Genomic DNA, 23,621 nt, shown 5'->3' with positions numbered 1-23,621 from the left:
GAGGAAAGACGTGAATGTTTTGTCCTTGCCATGTCAATACGCATTTTTTAATGCCAGTTCATAAATTATGCAGTTATTTTCACTAAACCACATCTTAAATTCCAGATGTTTGAAAATCTGTCAAGGTTTAGCAGTTACTTGTTGATTTTGCTGAATAAGAAATTCAGCTTTGGGAGTATGTGAAGCAGTAGTCACAGATGATGAACTGTGAGTGAATGGAGTTGCTGGAGTGAGAGAGTGATATTATGTGTGCTAGTGGCACTCCAGTGTGTTTCCACGTCAGCTCAAACAATGACGAGATTGTTTTTCACAATAAGGGATGGGGAAAAACTGTTTGTTGAATTTCTTCCTTGTCTCTGCATAGCCAACACAGTCTGCATGTTTTTTTTTTGGCGTCTAGGCTATTGGTTCAGTTTGAAAATTTAGTAAAATTGATTTAAAAAAAAAAATCATACAGTAGCAGTCTGTTCGAACATCCTGAGCAGTGGGGTGCTGGCTTTCCATCTTGTTTTAGCAATTGCATTTGATGGCACTAATGATACAGACATAACACACTTCCCCTTTGACATGTCTATTTAGTTGCCTTCTTTTGTTATGTGATTCTATACTTGCATGTTTACTTTATTACTTTTCCCCAGATGTAAAAGAAAACTAATTTCCATATTTTCTTTTTAGATGTAAAAACATTCATTAACTGCAAGCCACAGCTTTTGACAATGGAATTAAGCACCAATAGTAGCTTCTAAGTTTTAGTTTCAGCTCCATTTATAATGCCATAAATCAGCACTGATGCCAACTAAAATAATTTCAGGATCCAAGGTCTATGCAAGCACATTGAAGGAACTTTATAATCTATTAATGCCATGATTTTAACAAAAATATACACGTTGAATGTTTAATATTGAATGTTGTACTTTTTTATATGCATATTGTCCGATCTCAGCTAGTGGTTGAATGCTAATTGTAGACTTTTTGATGTAATAATGCTATTTTTCTTGTGAGCCAACAAATTGTAAATATACTGTACACAATAATCTTGATGCACTGTGAGTTTGAGAACTCTAATGGTACCAGTGTGCAAAAATCTTTTGAGAGATATTTTAAACAGTACTTCTTGATAACTAGGCTTTGCCAACTGGCATATTTTAAATCAAATTCTATCAATTTCTGGTAAAGAGGTACATTTTGATGCCTAAAATTGGGGTGAACAATCTCCTCACCTGCTCTTTATGTTATTCTACAAAACAAAAGTCTGTTATGAGATAATAAAAAGAAATGAAATCAAAGACAAACTTGTGATCTCATGGAGACAGTGCCATTGAGAGGTCAGTGTCCAGCAGACACACTTTAGTGAAATCATATTCATGTAAAAATATTTTTGAAGATAAAAGCGTAAGTTTAAAAAAATAGTTCTGCAGGTAAAATTAGAGGTATTACATGCAACTGCATAGAAACACCTTAGCAACCACTCAGAACACTCTAATAAGTATCATCTGCATAGCAACATTTTAGCATCAACACAGAACTTAAAACCTTCAAACCTTTTAAGATTAGGCTTTTTTAAGCCAACATCAAAGTTTGACAACAAACTTTTTATCAGATTTGTATTTATTTTATTATTATTATTATTATTAATAATATTTTCTGTTGAACTGCTAAATCTGATAGATCTTTTAAAACAGCATCCAAAATTCTCATTCCACTCTTCATTTTAAGAGTAGCTTTTTCAGTAATTCAAAGCAGTATTTCCTTTGAGATCCTCAAATATCAAAACACCTATTCTAAATGCATATTTTTATTCCTGTGAATATTTATCTTAAATCACTTTCTGCAAAGACACAAGTCTTGACTACACACAATGGATTGAACATTGTTTTAATTATAGTAAACAGACAATATTCCAGACCTTCAGAGGCATTCTTTGGTTAGGTTTGCTGTATCATTACAAAAGTATATCAGCTCCTGTATTGTGCCTGTTTCCTGAGTCTCACTGCATGTAGAACATGTCATTGATGGTCACTCACATTCATCTTTTGATGGTTTGACATGCTTAAGTTGCAGCTTTTGTAGGATTTTGTCCTCTAGTGTTTGTATTTAAAAGTTTGTTTAACCGTAAAAAAAAAACCCCGCTTGAGATTTTATGCTGTTCTAGGCTGCTTTAGTGCTAGTTTAGGCCTGTCCTAAATTATGGACTGCAACAGTTTACCAAGATGGTCAGATTGCTTGGTATTCTTAGCATCAGTAGGGTATTTATTTATCGATTGTGTTTTGATCATGTGTTCTCATTGTTCTGCTATGATTAGCCGATTGATGGTGTGTTGTGGTTTTAGTTGACTGGTAAGGCAGGGTCAGACGTGTATTTTGGAATTTCTTCCAGGTGTGATGAAGAGTCAAGGTTGCCGGGCAATGAGGGAAAGCGGAGGGATGCACAGAGGCGTGGTGCATCTATCCGTATGGGCTGATGCACTGGAGGTGAAGTTTCCAGTTTATTGGGTACACAGTCATCTGATGCAGCTCCCATGTGAACACCACTGGACAGAGAACCCTGGGAATTTGACTTGAATATGGAATCTGGCTGGGCTGAACTCTGGAAACACAGAGTTAAAGATAGTTAATTTGGTTTATTAATCATTCTAGTAAAAAAAAGCTCCACACAGACATTTTTATTGTCATAAGTTTAGTGTGGATACTGCTCAGCTAGAGGTTAGTATTTAGTATCAAGATGGTTTTGGAATGACTAAAGTTCTGGTAGCAATCAAACCTTGTTTAAAAGAAGTACAGTTGAACATACTTTTATATACACTTAAGTGTAAATTTAATATACAGTAATATTTTCTGTCACTTAATTGCATGCTATTTACAATTAAATTAAAATGTATTATAGTTTAAATTTACATTAAATACAATTGGTTGAACTTAAAGGGTTAGTTCACCAAAAAATGAAAATTAGGCTGCGTTTTACTCACCCCTGAGGCATCCTAGGTGTGTATGACTTTCTTCTTTCAGACAAATCCAGTCGGAGTTATATTGAAAATTGTCTTTGATCTTTCAATCTGTTTCATTGCACTCAACGGGTGTTGCATTCCTTCAGTCCAAAAGACATGAAAGAAAAAGCGCCCTTCCATAAAAAAAAGTGTGTCACAAAGGCCTCCTGTACCGAATCAATTAGTTTTCTTGAAGAAAAATATTCATATTGAAAACGTAATAATCACTTTAATCTAGCTTGCTCTCACTGTTGTAAACTAAGCAGTTCTGGGGGAATTACATATGAGGCAGAGTATGTGAGCGCCTTCGCTCCATGGTTAAAGTATTTCAATATGTTTGAAATGTTTTGTTCATACTGTAGCCTATATTAAAATAAAAAATAAAAAATCTCCCTGTTGAAACAGGAGAGATTCAAAGTGGCTTAGGCTATTGTGTGCAAACTTTTTTTCCTACAACATGCCAAACTAATAACATGGTTGCCTGCTTTCTGCTGTGCTAATTTTGTTTGTGATGAAAATAACAGTACATTTTCGTCAGTTATTTTATCTACAGGTCGATGCATTTCTTACAGATTTCTGCTCATTCAAAATCAGATACAGATGAAGTAGCACTGTAAGATTACATTTGCTTGAATGCATTATTGCAAAAGCAATTGCCTGTGAATGTGCTGTACCTGTTTAAATCATGCTTTAACCTGAAAATATTCAGTAAAAGGAACAGACAAATTCCTAGAGAACTAGCCTATAACTTCCCGCTCGGCTTTTGCCGTCATTATAACCTTCTGATTAGAGAGATCCATCTGTATCAAGCTATAGCTAAATATGTTTAACGTGAATTCTTGCAAAAAATTAAAACCACAACGCTCCGACTTTTAAAAAATCCGCTCCTCCCTCCAGTCAAAATCACACCACTCCACTCCGCACTCCACTCCGCGCTCCGCTCCACTCACATACTCTGGTATGAGGTCAGCTTTGCGCATGCGCCGCTCAGAAGTGACGCACAAAGAAACGCAGCGGAGAGATCAAAACAAAACAACGCTCACTAATTAGAAGTACAAAACGAGGATTTGTAAAGAAGAATGTCAGAGGATTTCAATATAAGCTAAGAGGAGACTGGTTTTCTTTGCTAAAGTAAGAAATCTTTGCTTCTTTTGATCCTGTAAACAAACGTTAGTTTTCACGAGACTCACTGGCGCATGCGCAACGCTGACCCCATACATCATGCTCCCAGAATTGCTTAGTTTACAACAGTGAGCCCAAGCTAGATTAAAGTGATTATTACGTTTTGAATATGGATATTTTTCTTACAAAAATGCATCAATTCGCTACAGGAGGCCTTTGTTCACCCCCCGGAGCCATGTGAGACTCTTTTTTTTTTTTTTACGTCTTTTGGACTGAAGGAATGCAACACCCGTTGAGTGCAATGAAACAGCTTGAAAGATCCAAGACAGTTTTTAATATAACTCCGACTGGATTCGTCTGAAAGAAGAAAGTCATATACAACTACAGTAGGATGCCTTGGAGGTGAGTAAAACGCAGCCTAATTTTCATTTTTGGGTGAACTAACCCTTTAATAGTACGTACTTGACCAACTTACGTAGGTAACTTCATAATATGTAATTTTATAATTATTCTATTATCTTTAAAATATGGTTAAAGTCTACTGACAATCATTTACTGTAAACTAAAATATAATATTGTCCATGGCAATCAGTCCAACACTTTAATGTTTCATCTATTGAAACTTGTATGTCATGTACTTAAAAATATTTGTAATTACACATTTGTAATTAAGTTATGATAAACAATATGATGAAATGATAACTTGTGCTTTAGTATGTTAGTCGACACACCAAAAATAACTGTTCTTCTTTTAAACATGATAAACGATTAATAAAACAATTATTTAAATATAATTAAAAGTAAACTTTTAATTGTAATAATTAACTGTAATGAATTAAATTGTAATAATGTGTCATTATTACAAAGTGCACTATTTAAAAATGAGTTAAGAAACAATTATAAAATTTAATTCTATTTAAGTACACTTAAGTGGCCTTTTATTTCATTAATATTATCTGCAAATAGAGTATATAAAAATATTTTTTTAAGATATGAAGAGCACTAAAAGTACACACTCAGTATAATTAAACACACTTCTTTTTGTCTGTCATTGAAAACCAGTTTTACTGGACAGCATTTTTACCTGAATGGCAGTGTTTCTACTGTCCAGCTGAATGTTTGGGATCGGGTACATGATGTGAAGTACTGGTGCACTGCTTCCGTACAGTATAGCAGGGTCAGGAGTGTGGCTGTCAGGTAATACGGTGCTATACGCTGGGGGCACCGGAGCAATCTGTCGCTGGAGAAGCTGAAGGATCACATTGATGTCTGTTGTCATTCTGGTCTCCAGCCTGGGAGAAAGGGAGCAGAAAACTGCAGCATGTAAGTAGTGATTTACTAGACACCTTCATCCATTATCATCCCTTCATCCAATATAATCAAGTGACAGGCCCTGGTCACTGTAAGTGTCAATGTAACAGAGAGCACTTATTCTGGGCAATAAATGGCAACAGAATCTTTTTTTAAGATGCACCACCTACCTGCTGAGTTGGCTCTGCAGGAGCTCCAGTCTGGACTCAAGTTCACTGGGTTGATGCTCAAAGAGCAGTGGTGAGAATGAGGTCCGGACAGATAGGGAGCACTGTTCAGTCTGTTCAGCGAAATGAGCTGCCTGGTGATCAGGCCAGTAATGGTACAATCCAGATGGAGGGGGAGCTAATGTTAGGAGGAGACATTGAATAATAATAATCCAACAATTCAAGTGACAATGTTTTCACTGAAACAGTGGTTGCAAACAGCCTAAAATTACCCAGTTCTCCAATATAGTGGTGCAGGAATGATGTGTTTTTGTAGGTCAACCTGGAAGTTAGCATCAGCCTGGTTCCCTCAATAAAAACCCAATAGGATTTCCCATTGGATTTTGGAATATTGTATAAAATAAGCTCTGTGACCGACAAAAGTTAGTGATTCTTCTTCATGGACGTTTTTGAAGTTTGAAGCCTAAATACAATCACCAGAGGTAAAAAGCTAAAGCATAGACTATAAACGAACTACACAATGGTCACATGATATCAACACTAACACTTCCAACAACTCTTTCAGATGTTATTTTTAAAAAAAGAGCATTTTCGTTGAAAGTACGAGTTAGAATAGCTTAAAATAACACTGTAAACGCATAAGTCCCATTTGGCCACATGCTAGCAACCACATTTTTTCAAGAAAAGTAAAAGTTTAAAAAATCTCATGGTATGATGTATTTTATGTCAAAGAATAAAACATAAATATTTCTTGAGCTTGTGTTGACCACTGACCTCATTTCAGGCATTTAACCAAAAACTAATTTAAAAAAATATATACTGATGGATTTGGTAGTGCTAAAATGCTAACATGTTTCTAGGTTTTGGCCTACAGCAATACATCATGCCGCACACTATGGTTTGGCTTCAGGACTGAAATGTTACATTTTTTTGTAATGCTGCAACCAACAAACATCGAGATAAAGTCCCAGACAAAAATGTAACCAAAAAATTATGTTGTGCACCTTACCACCCAAGTGCCCCGTATCCATGCTGGGCTCTCTGCTGACCCCAGAGGCACCACAAGTTGGTATTAGTCTCACAACAGGAGAAGGGTAGTCCAGATGATCTGCATCCAAAGTGTACAGCTCACAGTGGCTGATGGGAGACTTGCTGAGATTTTCGCTGGACTGCAATGTAGACCTTCCACAGCTACACAGCTCCTCCCAGTGCATGTGAGCGGCTGAAGAATGATTGCGACCCAGAGCCGAACACATCCGAGATGGGTACGAGTCATTCTGGTCCATTCCGTCTTGAATAGCAAGACAAGAGCAATTCGTAGAATTTAATTGACTGCACTGGCCTGAATTAGGTGATAACCCTGCTGAAAAAACAGCATATGCTGGTTAGGTATGTTTTGATGCTGGGAAGCTGGTTTATGTTGGTCCTTTGCTGGTTTATGCTGGTGCTTAAACCAGCATCCCAGCATCAAAACATATCTAACCAGCATATGCTGTTTTTTTTAACAGGGAAACATATGTCTTTGACATGTTCTCTGTGAATTTAGTCAAAACTCTGGCTCAAGAAAAACAAGGGTATATGTGAATCATGGCAAACTGTGAATTTAATTATTCTGAAATATGGTTTAGTTTTATTAAGGCTTTTTACTTTAAAATGTGCAAAAATGTGAACTTCTGGACACAACTAAGTCTCAGTAGATCTCAGTTGTGTTTATATTTGTGAGTGTTCCACTCACCTGGTCTGTTGCGCCTGTCTAGTGAGTTTTGGCGGTGTCGTATGTCATTCACATGGTATCCACAGTCCAAATTTTCACTGGGCATCATCTGTTCCGTCTGATTACATATCAGTTAAAACAAAGATTACTGTAGCATTTGTCTCAATCTTTTAGGTTATGCCTAATTTCTGTTAATTACACAAGCTGACATTTGTTATGGTGTCTAGAATGCATTATATGTGACAAAACATGTTCCATTAGTTTTGAAAATAGAGGGATTTTCAGGCATTTAACCAAAAGTATGACATCCTTGCAGCACTCTATGGTTTGGCTTCTGGAATCCCATTTTACATTTTTGTAATGCTGTATCCACACCAATAGATGTCAGTATAAAGTCCAAGACAAGAACAGCATATAAACAACAAACTACAGAGTGCACCTTTAGATATCTCTAAGGCCCTGTCCCGAATCGCACCCTAAACCCTCGCGGTCTTCCTCTTAGTCCACACTTTCATGACGTAATGCCACTTTGACTGTCCGGTAGAAGTCTGCTGCAGAGCTCATCTCAGTGCACTCGTGAGCACACTTCTGAAAGCTAAAATGATGAATGGGACACCCTACGGTCTCATGGACTTAACAGAAATGCACACTCAGTGGCCATTGTAAGTCCACAAGATCGCAAGCATGCCATTTGGGTCACAGGGCCTAAAAGCTTTTGAGCATCCCTTTATGCTAATATTCTCATAAATACTGTATAAGCACCCAAGTGATCTGACATGAACACTTGAATGGTCTTCATCTAAATGCATTTAGTGTGTACATTAAATGTGTGTGTGTGTGTGTGTATATATATATATATATATATATATATATATATATATATATAATGCTTATTTTTCCATCATAATCATTGCATATAGTCCATCTTACAAAAAGTAAAGAAATTATCATAAGTTGGTCCTATTAGTGGCTACCAACAAGCTGACAGCTGCTTTGAAAACATCCTGTATTCTCCTGTATTCAGTCAGTGTTTACAATATATATTTAATTTTCTGAGAGGTGGGAAGTTGCACCTCCGAACATATTTACCATGACTTAATTCAAATGAACAATTGATAAACCAATTCCTTGATACATAAAGGTTTATGCCTTCAGTCATATTCTATTGTATCTCAGTATTCAAGAATCAGTGAGGGATATGTAGAAATGGGTTTAGGATGTGAGGTTCACACACGTCTCGTAGGTTAAAGGTGATTTCTAGGTTCCTCCAAAAGCTCTCGCCGAATGCAGGGTATGTGTCCAGCACCTCTAGAAGGTCGTCTCTTTGGATACGGTGAAGGTCACAGTAGGTAAGTGCAGTAACATCAGCGTTACTGTGACCATGATCAGCATACAGATTTATAGGCTCGCCAAAGACATCATTCTTACCTGTACGTGAAATAGGAAGTCATTTTTATTAGGCCTTATAAAAGACAATCAGTCTAAAAAAACACTTAAAACATCTGTGGATCAGGCAGCTGTTTGCTCAGGATTCATTTAAATCTCACCCAGGATGGCCAGCACAATGTTATGTTGTGACACTTGAATGGAACCTCGGGAGATGAAGTGGAGGGCTTTGATCACGTCACCATGGTGATAGAGGGTGTCTCCAGGTGGGGAGTGGGTGGTTTTAAAGCGTGTGGCGAGAGCTCGCAGGCACGCTTTACTTGCCCCATGAAACACCTTACAATTCTGCAGCAGACTACGATTCAGATGCAGGCAAATATCAGCTTGCAAACACTCAGGAAAACCTTTCAGGACCTATAATTAGAAAATAAGAGGCACGGTTGGGTTTCTTTTATACAGATTAATCTATAGTATAGACAGGAATGATATTTGAGTTACTCATTCTGGCTCAGTGTGTGACTCACTGCATTCATATTAATGCCATTGGTGTAGGACCAGGCATGTTGGAAATATTCCTCCAGTCTCTGCCTCAGTTCTCCAGGTATCTGATGGAAGCGGATGAACTCTTTAACCCGCAACATCTGGGTGTGATAGCGTGTTGTTCCCGAATAAAGCCTCTGAATTATTGCTGAGACATTCCCAAAAATGCTGGCATACATGAGAGCTAAGACAAAGTCAACAGGAGAATATTTAGTCAACAGCACCATTTTTTGACATGAAGGTAAGAGGAGGGTTAATATAATTAATTTAAACTACAACCGAAACTAAAACTAAAATTTTATATATATATATATATATATATATATAAAGGTAATTGTAATAAACATAAATTAGATTTTATATATATATATATATATATATATATATATATATAAACTTAGCCAAAGTAACATTTCTTATTTTGGTAGCACTTTATTTTAAGGTCCGATTCTCACTATTAACCAGTTGCTTATATGCATTTATATTACTAGCATATTGGCTTTTTATTAGTACTTATAGTGCATGCTAATGCACTATAAGTGCATGCACTTAGTACTTATAGTGCATACATCATTCTGCATGACCATATTTTAGATCGATAATCCTACCCCATACCTAAACTTAACAACTACCTTACTAATTATTAATAGGCATAGTTAATAGTTAGTTAATAGTGAGAACTGGTTACTAAACTAAAGTGTGATCCTTATTTTCATTTAGTTTATGATGTGCTATAAAATACAAAGAGGGATACTACAAATAAAAGTGAAAATAAATAAATAAATAAAACTATACAGAGATATTTGTAAAAAAAAAAAAAAAAAAACTACTAAAAATTACACACGACAAAATTACTTAAAATTTCAACTAAATTTAAAATGGAAAATATAAAAATAAAAAACTGATTCAAAAAATAAAAACTATAACAGTAGGGTTAGTAGATCTTCGTGCTTACATTTTTCTAAAAAAATATGTATTTTTAGCCTTAAACTTAAGAAAACAAGCTTTATGCAGTTACTTACATCCAATGAGCATGACACAAATGGAGAAAATCTTCTCCGAGTTGGTGTTTGGAGAGACATTCCCAAAGCCCACGCTGGTCAGACTACTGAAGGTGAAATAGAGCGCAGTGATGTATTTATCCTGAATAGAGGGTCCTGAGCTGGCATCACTGTCGTTGTAATGTTTCCCCAGTTGATCAGCCAGGTTATCCAGCCAACCTGTCTTCATGTAGGGCCTCTCCACATGACCAATGGCATACCAGATGCAGGCCAACCAATGAGCAATCAGCATGAAGGTGCACATTAGCAAGAAGAGGACTGCAGCTCCATACTCAGAGTATCGATCTAATTTTCTGGCCACCCGGACCAAGCGCAATAGACGGGCTGTCTTCAGCAGACCAATGAGAGTGGCCGTCGTCTGCAAATTGGATGATGGGAGGACAAAGAAAGAATAGCAAACAAGTTTCAGTCTGATATGGTCAATTTTTAAATGGATAAACACTGTATTAGACAAATAATGTGTTAAATTGTAAATTGCATTAAGCAAAATTAATACATTTTAATACATGCTGGAATTTAGATATAATTTAATTTTTAAAGCACTTTTCACAATACACATTGTTTTAGAGCAGCTTTACAGAACATCATGATGTTGATATTTATAATATCTTTATGCCTTATAGTTGAATGTAGCAGATTTTCCAACAATACAAGCAATTGAGATATACTACTGTATATAGTACATTGCCACAAGTATACTGCATGTATGCGGATAAAGTTGAACAAACTTATATATGATGATACTTAAAAAAAGAAGACAACGACAATGACGACATATTAATTTGTCCTTGATGATGTCATTATGATTTGGAAGCTTCTTTTCATCATGGGGTTAAAAAAAAAAATAGATATTTGCAACTTCTCTCAAAGCTCTGACTTTTTTCTCGCAATTCTGAGTTTCTCACAATCCAGACGTTTTCTCTCGAAATTCTCATGATATAAATTCACAATTCTAAGAAAAAGTCAGAACTGCGAGATGTTAACTCACAATTGTGAGATAGAAAAATGCAATTACATTTTTAATTTTTACTCTGGGGCAGATGAAAAAACGGAATTGCGAGATGTAAACTCTGAATTCTGAGAAAAAAGTCTAAACTGCAAGATATAAACTCAAAATTGCGAAATGTAAAATCTGAGTTGCAAGAAAAAAATGATTTGTCAGATAAAAAGTCACAATTACTAAATTGATAAAATAAAATGAATAAAAGTATTATTATTATTATTAAATCCTTTTTTTATGCTGAACAGGCTTCTATATTATAATGTAATTTCTTTTAAAATTATTATTATTGCAATAGTTCCTTAATTTAAAATGAGTAACAACATAAATTTGCCTAAATAAATCACATTCCAAATTTAGTTGCATTGTCAACTAAAAAATAGAGAGAGAGAGTGTGAATATATATAGAGAGATAAAATTAAAACAAATGATAACTATTATTTCACCAAAATGTGCTAAAATAGCAAATTACAAGTTAATGTCTTTAGATTAAAAGTTGGCATCATCTATTCAAGCGGTATTTTGCACAAATGTAGAAAAGGCACAAAAATGGCACTTGTTTTGTAAAATGATGTTTATAAAAAAAAACAATAATTGCTGTTGTCTAGATAAATACTACAAAATGCTTCTTAAAAAGAAAAACAAAACATATCCCTGGACTGTATTATGGCTACCACGAATGGAACACACATTCAATAAAAGTTCATTATAGGCTACCTGTATAAATAATGTTTTTGTGCTAAAATTTTAAGAACATTGTTAAAGACTATTCTATATCATCACTTTGAGAGTACCTTGCCATAACACTCTGAGTACATTCCCTGTTAGCAGTGATTAGCTCTGTATGTCTAAATATCAGTGTAAAGAAGGGGCAGTTGTTCATTATACCTCATTTAATCCAGACATGAAGATGAGCAGATCAAATGGAATTGCGGCCACCATGTCGATGAGAAACCAGCCTTTGATATAGTGGATAGCGATGAGCTTGGGATGGGTCACCACCTCATCATTATGATTCACGTATGTCGTCCTGAAGGTAATAATGATGTCTATGATAAACAGAACGTCCACTATCACGTCTACTACATTTAAAGGGTTACAGGTGTAACCACAGATGTGTTTCTTCTCCTCCTCCAGCTCATTGAGGAAGAAAGCAGCCGAGTACGGAGTGAAGACGGCTGTGTAGAGCACTAGCAGAAGAATGATCCAGTCCCACATGGCTTTGAAAGGACTGTAGTGCAACATGATCCACTTGTGGACGTCCAGAGCCTGGATCTTGTACTCAGGCAAAACATCGGCACCTAGAGACAGTACCTTTGCATTGAAAGAGAAGAAGATTGGTTGTAGCAAGAATTTCTCACTAATTTAATTCACAGGCAGTACGTCAGATGCTTTTGCTCCAAGCTAAACTAAAAGAACATCCAAACAAAGCTAATTCAAGATCTGGACCGATATTTACTCCAAAACTGTTCAAGTACAACTGAAAAAATTGCATACTTAATTGCATGCAATAAAAATTGCATAAAGTGCATACTTACTACAATCTATGCATGTGCATATTATTACCGGATAAAGTTCCCCAAACTATAATAGCAGCTTAACCTCAAAAAGAGAGGCTAATAGTCAACTGACCACTTAGGAATGTGATGAGGTGCATTCTTTTTGGAAAATTAGGGGAAGGTGCTCAGATTTGGGTAGACTGACACATTAAAGTTTCCCTAAATAACCATTAAAAAAAACACGTGGAGTGTATACCGTTTATTTTCAGCTACACAATAATACTCCACAGTTTTGGACCAGAGGCCACAGGGGTTATGGATTTCTGCAATTGCACTGAGGGTTCATGTCTCTGTCCTAACGATCTTTCCGTGAATGGTTTTTAGTCACATTGTTGTTTCCATGTGACAACTGCCGTGATTATTCAGATATCAACTTTAAAGTTTTCAGTATGATTTTTTACAACTTTCTGGATTTGAGAGGACCTGAATGTTTTGTATGGCAGAACAGTAGTTCGAAGTGTATACACACACACACACACACACACACACACACACACACACACACACACACACACACACACACACACACACACACACACAGAATAAATAAATAGTAAATATAAAGGAATAGTAAAAATAAGTAAACATTTGCAATTATTTGTGGTTATATTGATATTTTTTATACCATTTGTGGTTACATTAACCACAATGTAAACTCTCGAGTGTAATCTGCCAACAGATGTACATTTAAGATGTTAAAGCAAGACCAACAATGTATCTTACCTGCGTGACCTTCTCTGTCACGTTCTGTGTGCGCTCCTTCACCCTTGGAGCAACAAGCTCGATGTTGCAGGCTGCTGTGGAGTGACTGGATCGTCTGGGTCGACGCAGGTTTAAATTGAATGATGGGAATCGGTTTAAAGCTTTCATCCGCTCAGAGTTGGTGGTAGAGTTCCACAAACTGGACTTCAGGTCTTTATGATAAAAGAAAAATAAAATGGATTAGAATTCCTAGCAGTGCTTTAATGGATGACAATTTCCAAAATTCAAAGTATATTACAGATTCAAGTTTCATTTAAAAATACAACTTATATAAATATAAATTTACAGTAATCATTTTTAAAATAATGTTTATGTTTTATATAAATTATATTGAATTTAATAACTAAATAAAAATTAGGCATTTTCAAATGTGCATAAAAAAGAATAGACAATGTCACCAATATTACACTTTGTTTTACTACATAAATCTTATATAAAACAAAATTTAAGAACGAAGCAGGGTTAAAACAAATTAGATCAGGAGTTCACAGTTGTTTCATTTAAATATCAGATTCGTCTCAGATGTTAATCCAGTACTAGTAACATACAGTAGACATACGGGTCAATTGTTGTAGTACAGAATAACATTAATGTAGATAATGGCTCAGATTATATGATGAAACATCCATTCCCTGACTTTTGTTCTCAGTTTTTGGTATCTTTTCAAATATGAGCATATTTTGATACATTATTTTGACCTTCTCATGAGATTACTGGGGTCTTTTTCTTACACCAGAAAAACATCTAAGAAACAGGAGACCTGTTTGCTCTCCTTTTGATATCATTGCTGTCTAGGAGAAAAAAAAATTAAATATGACCTGTGGACACATAAATACAGACTGTTCCTCTTTATGAAAGAAAATCTGTACTGCTTTGTAATCTGAGTAGTTGCTGTTTGTCCCATATGGTGTTATTTAACAGGTTACCTTCACGTCGAAAAATAACAGAACAATAACATCATCCACTCATGAAAGCAAATCCTGTAACGCAAATTCCTGGTATCCAAAATATGAAGTAGCTTCATAAGAACATCCATCCAAAAAAAATAAATAAATAAATAAAAATCACAATATAACAGATATTAAACCTTTAAAAGACTCTGGTTTGTGAGTTCAGGCAAAAATAAGCTTTTTTTTTTGCAAATTTCCCATCCTGATGCGATTAAAAATCCTTGTGTAGTCTTGCTCTTAATCAGCATAATCCCGCTGGAAATCTTTTCCAAAATGAAAGTTTTTGTTGCTTTTCATTCACCAATTTTTGTGTCCATTATTGGAATGACTAGCAGATGATGCATTTTTGGTCATTGTATCAAAGTTTCTGCAGGTTTCTTGCTGTAAATTTTCCAAACATGTTTAAAGAAACACTGTCATCACGTGTGGAAGCTCCTCCTACGTCACTGTTGGGGTCTCCATATCTGACCTTAACTGAGAGACACTGCACTGTACGGTATGTTATATAATAAACTCTCTCTTACCATGTAAGTGCTGCATTTTGTCCGTTCACGCGAAGTTACCCGCCAGGGCAATCTGTTACAGGCCGAGCTTCATATGGTACATAATCCACATGCCCTTTCTGTATAAACAAAATGAAATCTATCCCTGATGGGTTCGTCCTCTTTTGACTCGACCCAGAACATTGACAAATGAACCCTCACGTGGAAAAAACCATGTCAGTGTGAACCAGACAGATGCAGCAGTGGCCACGCTTAAAGAAAATCAATTGCATCACAATAAATGTGTTCATCATGAAGGCACAATTATTTCGTATCGACGTTTTCAGACTGTTGAATATACAGAGTGTTTTTGTCCTTAGGACCATCCTCTTTTCAGAAAAAAAAATTATGAATAATCCAATGGGAGAGAGTCAGAGGTGGATCCATTTTCACACCACATGCCGACTGAACTCAAAGCCTGTACAGAAAATTATGATGAATTAACCATAGGTCAATGACTAAAGACAGGAAGTAGGCTTGATCTATACAACAGGCTTTTATGAGAACTGACTGACCTAAAGCCATGACATTGGCTATGTACAGGACTCTAAGCCTGTATTATTATACACACTTATGCATGGTTGTGTCTGATAATGAGGTCTGTCAAATAAGCAGCCCAAACTAAGGCATTAACTATGACACAAAGTCCGATAACTAAATAGATGGAGGAATTTAGGATGCATTTAAATCCTGCTGGGAAGTTTGTACAGCATTTATGAGTTGGAAAGTCACTTTGGTCAGAGGCAAGTAAAAAAATCTGCATTTATTAAACTCTACTTCTACAAAATGATGAATAAAAAATAGCTGTGTGTGTGTTTTATTCAATTCATGAAGGTGCTTTATACTGAATCAATGGTAATACTTTATTTAAGGGACCAATTCTCATTATTAACCAATTGCTTATTCATATTACTAGCATATTGGCTGTTTTTTAGTACTTAAAAAATGCCTTATTCTGTATGACCACATTTTAGATCCCTTAATCATACCGCATACCTAAATTTAACTACCTTAATAACCATTAATTGGTTAAAACCACAAATTAGGAGTTTAATGAGGCAAAAGTCATGGTTAATAGTTAGTTAATAGTGAGAATTGATCCTCAGACTAAAGTGTGACCAATATATTCTATTGTAATTATGCAATACTGTTGTATTCTTTGTGCAACTTAGATACTTTTATTGTGAATGAAAATAATGATAATTTCATTCATTTAAACATATTTAAAATAGATACAGATGCTTCCTCTATTATCTCACTGACACTGTCCCAACTCTGGACTTTTCTGAGTTCTGGGTTTCCCACTAATTATGACATTGTGCTGTTCATGTGCATTCAATTTGTAAATACGATCTTTACAGCATAACAGCTGGTTTGTAATATTTTTCTGTTTTATATATTTTTAGATAGGGAGCACCTGATTTGATTTTTTCTAACCTCTTTAAATACACAAAGGTTTAATATGTCAGTTACTTTAGTTGAATTATTTGAAATAATTTCTACTGAACATTTTGCCCCCACATTTTAAATATCTGAGGAAGTTTGTTTTTCCATGTCATTTTTTGCCCTGAGCCACAATTAATTCCTGACCCTGCTTCTCACTGTTCAATAAAAATTTGCAGAGCAACTATGATTTACTTCTTTTTTTTTAAGGTTGTGGGAAAATTTCCTTTCTATCTCTTTCTATCCAGAACCGATTTTAAGAAATATAGTAAATTATTTCTCAAAATTAATTTGTGATCTAATGAATATCCAATATTCATTTGTGATCTAATACTTTCTAATATAATAATATTACAAAGATCACAACTTCAGAATACACAATGCTATTAAAAAATATACACATCTGACTTACATATCTTCTTTATTGCCATGATAAAGATATATCAACAAGGTCAATCAAGCATTTACCATCGCACAAAAAATCCAAGTAAAGTCTAATAAAATTTGGCCAAGCAGGTCCATTTCTTTCAGTTAAGGCATGTAGATCATTGATTAGTTCTTCTATCTTGTTCCATTTGTCAATTGGCTTATTGTGAGCTTTAGGTCTGTGCATGGATGTTATCCCATACCCGGACCACATCAGGGCAGTCGCTGAGAGCATCCAGCAGGGTGGACGCAGTCTCTAGCTGAGTCTGAGTCAGGAGAGAGGGGGTATGAGAAACAAACTCCAGACCGGCTGAAAGTGTATGAACCCCCAGAGCTTCTAGAGCACTCCGCACAGCCTTCATGGACGCAATGTCACAGATAAACTGAAAGGGAAAGAACGGTTAACAACTGAGATAATTTCTTAAAACAAATTTTACACAAAGAGATTCTACAAGTAAAATTCTACACAGTCCTTTAAAAGCTGGTGAAAAGAACACAGTAATTATAATTCATAGGAACTAGGGATGTGACAGTGTGGAAACTTTCACACCCGTATATAAACTTGCGACAAAAACCACTGCGTCTATAATTAATTACAGAAAGTTTAGCAAAGACTGTGGAATCATATAATAAATAAATAAAAAAGCCTCCGTAGCGTAACTTCAAGTAAACAGCAAACACAAGCTTTTCAAAATGAAAACAAAAAGAAAATTAAAACTAAATCAGCTGTAGGTGACAGTGCTTGCATGTTTTTTGCCAAGAAAACCAACATGTTCACCTTCTCTGGTTTAAGAAGCGGTCTTTTACTTTACTTTTATATTTCACTTGAAAACCTGGAATTTCGGTCAATTCCGGTTGTTTATAAGGCTTATAAATATGCACCACTTTAGTGACAAGACAAGGTGATGTAGTTGTGAAAAAAAATAATAATAATAATAATAAAGGATAGCATTGACAGCATCAATCACAGCTTCACCATGTTCAAAGTTTATGGCCCGCCCAACTCGGAAACTCAAGTATCAAAAATAAGCTGCATTCACATCATGTCGTAATTACTCTTTTTTGGAGATGACAACATGTGACATTCTACCTGGTGGTGTTCACCCTTGGACTCGGAACTATTGCACTGTCAATGCCTAAACATTGCGCCTAATGAATCCGATTTGTTGGAGCTTCAATTCAATTGTCGCCCCAGCTAAATTTTCAGGTATTTTGGATTTTTTGAAAACCTACTATTGTAAACTAGTCCTAGATTTTCTCTAGAGAGTGAATATCAATAATAAAATATATATATAAAAAAATGTAACTTTTGACTTGCCATCACAAAGGGAGACCAAAACTTTCAAAAGGGCCAGGGCCACTTTTAATAAAATGGCAGAACAGAACAGAATGAGTTATCTTTTGCCAAACTCAGAACACTTACGCACTTACAGTATGTTTTCAGTCATTGAATTAGCTGGTTACAGGCTTGTTAAATAATACACAATGTCTTTTTCCTTATGTGCTTAAATGTCTTAAAGCGCTTGAAGCCCAGTAATCGTTGCTTGCATCAATACTTACAAGTTGGTATCTCGTTATCACGGTAATTACGATATGGTGTAAATGTACCTTTATCTCCAAGTTTCCCAGTAGTAAACACGACTTGAGGGACCAATCCAATTTCAGATTAGGAAACTCGTATTTACAATTATTCCGATAGAGCACGTTAAAGCAGCATGACTCCTGCTGTGCTGCGGCTCTGCAGCACGCGCTGTATGGAGCAGAGCAGGCACTTTCAGTTCACAATTGAAGCGTCCAACTGAACTAAATGGTTTTAATCTTTATAAAAAAGCAAATCTACAGTACCGTGGTGGGCAAGTAATGCATTCGGTGTATGGCAGAACACCGGGTAATACCAGTAACACAGACTACTGCAGCAAGCCTAATAGGAACAACGTGCCTCATTCAGATTCCTGATTTTGAACAGGTTTCAGAGCTGAATTTGAATCTGCTAAAGCTGAATAAAATTAAATTGCATAAAAATATGCACACTACAAATTGTGGAATAAAGTATATTATGTATATTAAGATGTTTTCATGGTTTTGAAAAGACTCTTCATAATAACATAATAATTGTTAATAGCAAGAAATGTTTCTTGAGCATCAAATCTGCATATTACAATGATTTCTGAAAGGTCATGTGACACTGAAGACTGGAGTAATGATGCTGAAATTCAGCTTTTCCATCACAGGAATAAATTACATTTTAAAATATATTAAAATACAAAAATTGTAATAATTTCCACAGCAACCTTGCAGCTGAGGATAAGACACATCTTTCAAAAACATAAAAAAAAATTACTCCAAACCTTGACTGCCAGTGCTTTTTTAAATAATTAAATTTCTCATTATATTAACATTTAATTAACTTGTGTGGTTATGGCTTAATATAATCAAAATATGTATTTTTATAAAGTTATCTGAACTTATTGTGATGGACATTTTGTGACACTTTACATCGAATATAAAATCTTGATTTGTTGGCTGTTAATTATTTAGACAGTATTGAAATTGTTTTTCACCTGACCAGATATATCTTATTAAAATTATCTTATTATTTCAGGGAATAAATATGCACAACAAGTCAAATTCATTGACAATCTTATTTGTCACAAAACTACAATATATGAAATTCCTCTGTTGTGTGACTGTTTTGAATTAATAAGTGATTTAAATTACATTCTTTCTGATCATGTTTGCCAAGCCAATTCAAATTCACACTTATAAACAGAAAGGCTAAATTTTGCACAATCCTGCTATGCTCAGACCTGTAGTATGGGTCGCTCCTCTTCGTCCTCCATCTCCTGCACATCTTCAGCTCCTGCCTCAATGGCCAGCTCTAGCGCTTTCTCAGAGGAGACCCCATCTCTGGATGCTGTCACAACACCTTTCCTGTCAAAGTTCCTGCGTGCTCCTTCACACAGCGCCCCACTGTGGACAAGCAGAGAAAAGCAGTACACTGAGGTGTGCCTAACTACTATAACTACATCTCTAGTACAAATCAGTACTAACCCATGTTTCATCAAGATACGTTTGATTTCTTGATGGGACCGTGTGTTGTTGTCAGTCAAAATCTCAATGAGCAACGTGCACCCACCCGGTCCTGTGGCCTCATAAAGATACTGGACTCCTGGCTTTGACTTCTATTATACATAAAAAAAAAGAGTGTTATTATTAATACTAATATCTCATCAATGCACAATTAACAGAAGATTTTTTTTCTTTCAGTGACAGTTTATAGTGACCACACCAGTCAAGCTTCAAAAATAAAATGAAAACATTAAAGGAATAAAAAAACTAAAATGGCTTCAAAAGTCTTCTTAAGTTATATGATGTGTGTGTGTGTGTGTGTGTGTGTGTGTGTGTGTGTGTGTGTGTGTGTGTGTGTTGAAAAGACACACTTGATATCTCAGTCATGAGTAACTGATCTTCTTCTCCTCCACTGAGATACAATTTGTATGGACAGCATTTATGAGACATGATACTCTTATAAAATCTTTGTGTCATTTATGGGCCTGATAGACATGATGGACACTGCAAATTATTGTTGTATGGGAAAAAACAACGTATGCAGGTGAGTGAATAATGACAGAATTTAAATTGAAAAAACATATATATTCAGTGCCTTGCGAAAGTATTAATTGTTATGTTGCTGCATTACGTTAAACTTCTTTAAAATACTTTTTTCACATCTATCTACACTCCATAGACCATAATGGCAACGCAAAAAACTGATTTGTGACAACTTTGCAAATTTCTTAAAAAGGAAAAACTAAAATAAGCACAATGCAAAAGTATTCAACTTAAACTCAGTACTTAGTTGAAGCACCTTTACAGCCTCCAGTCTTTTGTATATGATGAGACAAGCTTTGCACATCTGCATTTGACAATTATCTGACATTCTTCTCCTCATCTCTTCACTTCTCATGCGCTGTCATGTTGAATGGGGGACGACAGACATTTTCAAGTTTCTCCAGAAATGCTTGGGTTCAAGCCTAAGGACATTCACAGAGTTAAAAGCCACTCTTGCATTGTCTAGTCCTGTTGGAAGGTGAACCTTCTGAATGTTCTGTCTAGGTTTTCATTAAGGCTATTTCTGTGTTGAGCTTTCCTTCTACTCTGACGAGTCCCCACCGCTGGAAAATACCCCCACAGCACGAGGCTGCTACCACCACACTTTACTGTCGGGATGTTACTGCGCAGGTGACGAGCAGTACCTGTTTTCCTCCATACAAGCTGCTTGGAATTGCACTTCATCAGACCAGAGAATCTAGTTTCTCACAGTATGAGGGATTTTTTGTTATTGTTGTTTTCATGCATCTTCACTGAGGAGAGGATTGAGTTTGGCCACATCACCATAAAGGCCAGATCGGTGGAGTGTTGCAGTGATGTTTGTCCTTCTGTAAGTTTCTCTCATCTACAGTACATACATGATCATGGAGCTCAAGTAGATTGGCCATCAGCTTCTTGGTCACCATTCTAACCCAGGTTCTTCTCCATCAACTGCTCAGTTTGGCCAGGAAACCAGCTCTTGGAAGATCTCCTGGTTGTTCCAAACTTCAAGGATAATTAAGGATAATGGAGGCTACATGCTTCTGTGAATCCTCAATGCAGCAGATTTTTTTCTGAAATCTTCCCTAGATCAGGGTTTTGACACAATCCTATCTCTGAGCTCCACAGACAGTTCTTCAGCTGTTATACATTTTTATTGAGAGGTGGTAGCCTTTTCAAATCATACCCATTAAATTGAATTTGCCACAGGTTAACTCCATTCAAAGTGTAGCGATATCTACTAGCGATATTGGAATAAGCAACAACATAATCTGAAAAAAAAATTAAGGGGTATCAATACTTTCGCAAGGCACCCTTTATATATATATATATATATATATATATATATATATATTCAGTTGTTTAGAGATACATAGATTTTTCCAGCAAGTCTACTACATCAATTACCAGAGGAGCGAGGTAAAATTATGCAGGAAAATCAGATTTTCTTATCCAGGTGAAAAAATGTTAGATTGCACAAATGAGTAAATCCTCCTGCTACAATTTTTTTTTAATTTTTGATCAACAGGTAGGCTAAACATGCTAAACCAAAACATTTAAAGAGGAGTGTCATATTGACAATTTAAAGTGTAACAAAGCCCAATAAATCATTCTCAGACATAATACTGACAACAATGGAACCAACTGGGAGGACATACTTTACACATTTCTGCAACCCTTCATTTAAACAAAATGGCTAATTTAATAATTTTAGAACTATTGTTGACATATTTTGTTCTATGTTTTTAATATATACATTTCAATCTGCTCTCACTGATGGAATGTGAAATCAGTAAAGATTTGTCACCAGGCTGCGCATATACAGTATAGATGCAAAACCTCCGACACTATATTAGCATTTCAGTTCCATTTTCCAACCCCTGTATGTATGTGTTGTGTCTGTCTGTGCATATAGGCTATACAATTGTCATTAGCAGTAGATAGGCTATTTAGCAATATAAAATCTGTCTTACGGCTCCTTTTATAGCTCCTTCTATGGTGGCTTTTGGTAGATTTTTGTTCCGACACTGCTCAAGAAGTTGTGCCAAAGAAACATTAAATTCTGGATTGGGTCCTCCCTCTGCAACAAAAAAAAAAGCTCAGGGTCATCAGCATACATATACTCAGAGTACAATGATGGTATCATATGCATCACATGTTAAATACTGTGTTCTTTTACATGATTTTACCATGGTACACAGGCTACTTGTTGGTTAGTGCCAGTCAAATCTTATGCATTCACCTCTTACTGCAATCCTGATCATCATGGTGTACTTGGCAATCATCCGGGATCGAGCAGCATCTTTGGGTATTTTAATGTCCTTAACTTTGGACCATTTGTTGTGTCCTGCCCAGAGCGCGGGGCTGCAGTGCAGTGCTCTGCATGAACGGAGAGCTGGACACTGACTGCGGCTCTGAAGCGCTGCAGACACTCTCACTGTCAGCCTGAAAGCCCTCAGAATCATGTCTCCTAACATTGTTCTTCCCTCACCAAACAGATGCGCAGGTATGTAAGTGTCCAAAGCAAATGACTTTGTCCAGACGTTAGAATGTCATGCTGTCTTTGGCTTACAAGTCTTGAGTTTCTTACATGCACGTTCTAACGGGATTATTTCAAGAACGGATTTAGGACCATGATTCAATATGTTCCGTGATCGTTACTTGCGAAAATATATATATATATAAAAAAAAAAAGTAAAATCATACCACAGTTTTTTTCTGTAATTCAGAGTTAATTTTATCCCACTCGAGCCCAATAGGCAGAAACACCAGAAGCGTCATTACCGGTGAACAAACTAATGCCAAAATAAAAGTCCTTAGTATGGCTCGTTCTAAAATGTTTGAATTTATATTAAATTATTTTTATGCACCTCTTTTTCAGTAATATATTTCAGTCTACATTCTACAATTTTTTTTAAATGTATATATAATATAATATAATATAATATAATATAATATAATATAATATAATATAATAGAATAGAATAGAATAGAATAGAACAGAATAGAATAGAATACACGTTATATTAGCACAGAATTGTGTTCCAGGGTTGTATGTATATG

The 23,621-nt window shown here is 35.7% G+C and overlaps 2 protein-coding genes across 3 annotated transcripts; both read right to left on the bottom strand.

The window, feature by feature from the left end:
• Positions 1 to 1,881: 1,881 nt before the first annotated feature.
• LOC109098448 (potassium voltage-gated channel subfamily H member 6-like) lies at positions 1,882 to 16,821 on the bottom strand. Of its 2 annotated transcripts, none has more exons than XM_042767312.1 (12): positions 14,533 to 16,821; positions 13,568 to 13,758; positions 12,174 to 12,599; positions 10,247 to 10,643; positions 9,209 to 9,408; positions 8,846 to 9,098; positions 8,533 to 8,726; positions 7,320 to 7,416; positions 6,594 to 6,875; positions 5,588 to 5,762; positions 5,191 to 5,398; positions 1,882 to 2,587 (listed from the first exon to the last, which is right to left on the bottom strand). In XM_042767312.1, the coding sequence occupies exons 2-12, from the start codon at positions 13,712 to 13,714 to the stop codon at positions 2,327 to 2,329; spliced, it is 2,640 nt and encodes an 879-aa protein (XP_042623246.1). In that variant the 5' UTR covers positions 13,715 to 13,758; positions 14,533 to 16,821; the 3' UTR covers positions 1,882 to 2,326. The 2 variants fall into 2 exon arrangements, with proteins under 2 accessions (XP_042623246.1, XP_018967581.2); XM_019112036.2 differs by having other exon boundaries at positions 15,081 to 16,821.
• A 124-nt stretch (positions 16,822 to 16,945) lies between these two features.
• Positions 16,946 to 23,336, bottom strand: LOC109098449 (translational activator of cytochrome c oxidase 1). The gene is made up of 5 exons (XM_019112037.2): positions 22,801 to 23,336; positions 22,532 to 22,638; positions 20,019 to 20,149; positions 19,775 to 19,937; positions 16,946 to 17,350 (listed from the first exon to the last, which is right to left on the bottom strand). The coding sequence occupies exons 1-5, from the start codon at positions 23,033 to 23,035 to the stop codon at positions 17,141 to 17,143; spliced, it is 846 nt and encodes a 281-aa protein (XP_018967582.1). The 5' UTR covers positions 23,036 to 23,336; the 3' UTR covers positions 16,946 to 17,140.
• Between the last annotated feature and the right edge of the window lie 285 nt (positions 23,337 to 23,621).

The sequence above is a fragment of the Cyprinus carpio genome, chromosome A12, assembly GCF_018340385.1.
Source record: "Cyprinus carpio isolate SPL01 chromosome A12, ASM1834038v1, whole genome shotgun sequence".
Lineage (NCBI taxonomy): Eukaryota > Metazoa > Chordata > Actinopteri > Cypriniformes > Cyprinidae > Cyprinus > Cyprinus carpio.
The sequence above is the reverse complement of the archived record's forward strand: the minus strand, read 5'-3'. Positions and strand labels throughout refer to the sequence as shown.

Coding starts and splice junctions, on each gene's coding strand:
- LOC109098448 (XM_019112036.2), bottom strand. Junction 10,644..12,173: donor TCATGTCTGGATTAAATGAG/GTATAATGAACA, acceptor TCCAATTTGCAG/ACGACGGCCACTCTCATTGG. Junction 8,727..8,845: donor CATTGTGCTGGCCATCCTGG/GTGAGATTTAAA, acceptor TTTCACGTACAG/GTAAGAATGATGTCTTTGGC.
- LOC109098449 (XM_019112037.2), bottom strand. CDS start 23,035: ATGTTAGGAGACATGATTCTGAGGGCTTTCAGGCTGACAGTGAGAGTG. Junction 20,150..22,531: donor AAGGAGCTATAAAAGGAGCC/GTAAGACAGATT, acceptor TATGTATAATAG/AAGTCAAAGCCAGGAGTCCA. Junction 19,938..20,018: donor CGTATCTTGATGAAACATGG/GTTAGTACTGAT, acceptor GCTTGTCCACAG/TGGGGCGCTGTGTGAAGGAG.